The sequence below is a fragment of the Fibroporia radiculosa genome (genome assembly GCF_000313525.1).
Source record: "Fibroporia radiculosa TFFH 294 genomic supercontigs, scaffold5478, whole genome shotgun sequence".
NCBI classification, from domain to species: domain Eukaryota; kingdom Fungi; phylum Basidiomycota; class Agaricomycetes; order Polyporales; family Fibroporiaceae; genus Fibroporia; species Fibroporia radiculosa.
The window spans coordinates 9,456-12,674 of record NW_012133422.1 but is presented as its reverse complement, the minus strand read 5'-3'; the positions used below and the strand labels follow the sequence as shown (position 1 = coordinate 12,674).

The window sequence follows — 3,219 nt, the reverse complement described above, 5'->3', positions numbered from 1 at the left end:
GGCGGCGCCCGCCGCTCGAGCCTCAGCTTCGGCCTTGGCCTTCGCCGCAGCCTCAGCGTTACTCTTGAGTGTATGCTGCCGTGCCAGCCTGGCAGCGGGACTGAGCCCGGCCAAGTCCCCAGTTGCACTCCAGTCTGAGCGATCTAGCTCGGCAGTAACGTGGGAAACGCTGGCCTCCGCGACGGGACCCTTTTCGCCCTTCTTTTTCTTGCCCTTTTTGCCGCTGTTCTCCTCATCCTCCTTATCCTTCTTGTCCTTAAATAGCGAGGTAATTCCTGCGAGAGAATTCCGCCGTGTCAACTTGCCGATGGAGCCGAGCTTACGAATGACCATCGAGGCGGAGGACATTGTAGAAGATAGGGAAATGTTGTCCGTAGAGCGGTTCAAACGGGAATTGAAAAGCGAGCGCGATTTTTTCTTCTGCACCGTCGCGGTAGACTCTGCATCATCATTGAGGACGGCCTGCGAGACGTTTGAAGCGGCTGGGGAGCGCGAGCTACTCTTCGGGACCGCGTCGCTATCCTCTTCCTCCTCATTCAGGGTTGCGTTGGCGCCGAGAGAGAGCGCACGACGCAAACGGCCCTTCAAGCCTCCGCTGCGCACGCCGGGCGAATTGGGATTAGGCTCGAGCATAGCAGCCAGATCGCTATCATCGCGAGACATGCGCTTTTCTGTAGCAGTAAAGTTGCCCTGCGACAACGGGGAAGGCTTGCGGAGATTTGGCGGGCCATGCGTGCTAGTTGGGGATGGGGCGGTGGAAGTCGATGCAGCTCGCGGTGTTGGGGAGGTCCCAGACGATGAAGGCGTCGATCGATTGGCAGGCCGCTGTGCGGAGGAAGTGGATTTCTGTGAGTTAATAGATGTGATACTTCCGCCGCGACCGTGCCCATGCCCATGCCCATGCCCGCTGCCGCTTCCGGTAGACTTGGTATAGATATGACTGGATGGTGCAGCACTGCTGCTGGCCGCAGCAGTCGGCCCTTGCGTGCTGTTTGCACGCGGTCTGTTGCTTCCCGAGTTGCTTGATCCCGAGTTAACGGAGGAGGATGAGCCGGCGGCGTCGGAACGCGCGTATGGGGGCTGGAAGGAGTTCATTTGAGTGCTGGAGCGCCATTCTGGGTTAGAATTCTGGGAAGGATCCTGACTGCCTGAGCCATGCCGTTGTGGACGGCGATAGGGATGGAAGCCCTGGTACGGTGAAGAAGGATGATGGTCAGTGGGCGAGTAGCCGTTGGGAAGCTGCGATGGATGAGGCGGGGGAGTGCCGCTAGGGAAGGGATTGAAGCCGGGAACCTGATTAAGCGCGAAGTAATCACCAGAGCTGGCTGTACTGGACCGACTGCGTGAACTGGCCATATGTGGGGGGGTATGGGACATTTGATGGGCCTGTTGAGCGTTGAACATCATCTGCTGATAAGCCCATTGTGCAAATTGGGCGTTGGCAGGGTCGTAATACGGGTTCTGGGGATGTATTTGCTGGGGAGAAGGATGAGCAGAGTGACCGTGGAGAGGATACGGCTGCTGATTTGCGTAGAAAGCGGGGTAGTACTGCTGGGGGGACGTCCATCCTGCCTGCTGCTGCTGAACCGGGTATGGATAGGGCTGCTGTTGGGAGATGGGGGAGGGTGCCTGGGACTGGTCGTTTGCGGGAGATGAGCGCTGGCGAGGGACGGACGGGTTGATGGCAGCAGAGGGAGAAGGCAGCGCGTCCATGGTATGATCTCTAGGTAGATGCCAGTCCTGTTGGGCAAGAACGGCCATGGACTCTGCGGGAGCGACAGACGGAGAGGGCTCGCCTGGGAGCGAGATAGGTCGTGGAGATCGTGGACGTCGTCAGCGGGAAAAGAAAGAAAGGTCAGATACGCCTGGGAAGGGGGCGATGAGACCCACGGAATGGCGGCAACCCTTTTGGAGAAGAGAAAAAGGAGAGAGAAAGAGAGAGAAGGAGGGAGGGAGGGAGAGCGACCGTCGCTCGGGACTGGCGCAGACGACGAGATAAAGCGACCGCCAACGACAGCAGCGACCCGCACAGGCGCCCGTCGCCAGTCAACTGCGTCGCCCAAACAGCCCCAAACAGCGCGAATACTAATATATTAATGACTTTTTCTTTTGCGTTTCCGTACTCTCGAATACTCCCTGCTGGTGGCCGTGTTCCTGCGCTAGCAACGGGGCACACAGCGAGCGAGCACGACTCGTCGACGCAGCGGCCGCACATTGAGCAGCGACCGCCATGGTGGCTTGTCCAAATGAGTGTGTCTGCGGTGGTGTGCCATGGGCCATGGCATGGCTCCAGCGATAAGCCGCCGACTGATAAGTCCAGCACTGCGCAGTGTAGCCGACGGCGGCGCGAGTCCCTCCTGGGAGCTGCCACTTGAGTGCCACACGTCCGCCATCGCCATGTCTGACTGGCAAACCCGCTGCAGTGCCCGCAAGCAACTCCAGCTCGACGCCATCCCCCCCGCCTGGCTCGTCCCTCTCCCCCCCGACGACGAGAGGTCCGTCATCCAGACCCCGTCCGTGTGCGGCCTCCTCACCCCTCGCGAACTCGAGATCACCAACACGATCGACATTGATCTCCTCCTCCTCAACTTGCGCACGGCTCAATGGTCTTCCGTCGAAGTCACCCGCGCATTTTACAAGCGTGCCATCGTCGCCCAGCAGCTTGTCCGCGTCGTTCTTGCACGTACTCGCCAAATCACTGAGCATGTCCCGTTTCGCAGACCAACTGTCTCACCGAGATCTTCGTCGAGCGCGCCCTCGCTCGTGCAAAGGAGGTCGATGACCATCTGCATGCAACCGGCCAACCGATTGGCCCTCTCCATGGCCTGCCCATCTCGCTCAAGGATCAGTTCACGATAAAGGGTCTAGAGACCATCATGGGTACGATCACCCGGGCACTGTCACCCCTCGCATCATGTCTTGAATGATGTTGTACACAGGCTACGCCGGCTGGATCGGCCGCTACGCGCAGTCCGACTGCGTTCTTGTCCAGCTCCTCTACGAATGCGGCGCCGTTCCATTCGTCCGCACAAATGTCCCCCAGACCTTGATGGTGCGTGCCGAGATCACGACGTCCCGTCGTCACTTTAAACCCCATCTCACCTTCTCCACTCCACTCCGCAGTGGGGCGAGACGCTCAATCATGTGTTCGGTCGGACCACAAACCCCTACAATCGCTACATGACCCCAGGCGGCTCCTCCGGCGGCGAGGGTGCCCTC

General features: G+C 59.6%; 2 protein-coding genes across 2 annotated transcripts; one reads left to right on the top strand and one right to left on the bottom strand.

Moving 5' to 3' along the window:
• Positions 1-58: 58 nt before the first annotated feature.
• Positions 59-2,232, bottom strand: FIBRA_05850 (uncharacterized protein; the record flags this gene model as incomplete). The annotated part of the gene is made up of 4 exons (XM_012327597.1): positions 59-88; positions 160-1,796; positions 1,891-2,085; positions 2,124-2,232. The coding sequence occupies 4 exons, from the start codon at positions 2,230-2,232 to the stop codon at positions 59-61; spliced, it is 1,971 nt and encodes a 656-aa protein (XP_012182987.1).
• A 165-nt stretch (positions 2,233-2,397) lies between these two features.
• FIBRA_05849 (uncharacterized protein) lies at positions 2,398-3,184 on the top strand (the record flags this gene model as incomplete). The annotated part of the gene is made up of 3 exons (XM_012327596.1): positions 2,398-2,664; positions 2,721-2,880; positions 2,940-3,184. 3 exons carry the CDS (start codon positions 2,398-2,400, stop codon positions 3,182-3,184), a joined length of 672 nt encoding a protein of 223 aa, XP_012182986.1.
• Between the last annotated feature and the right edge of the window lie 35 nt (positions 3,185-3,219).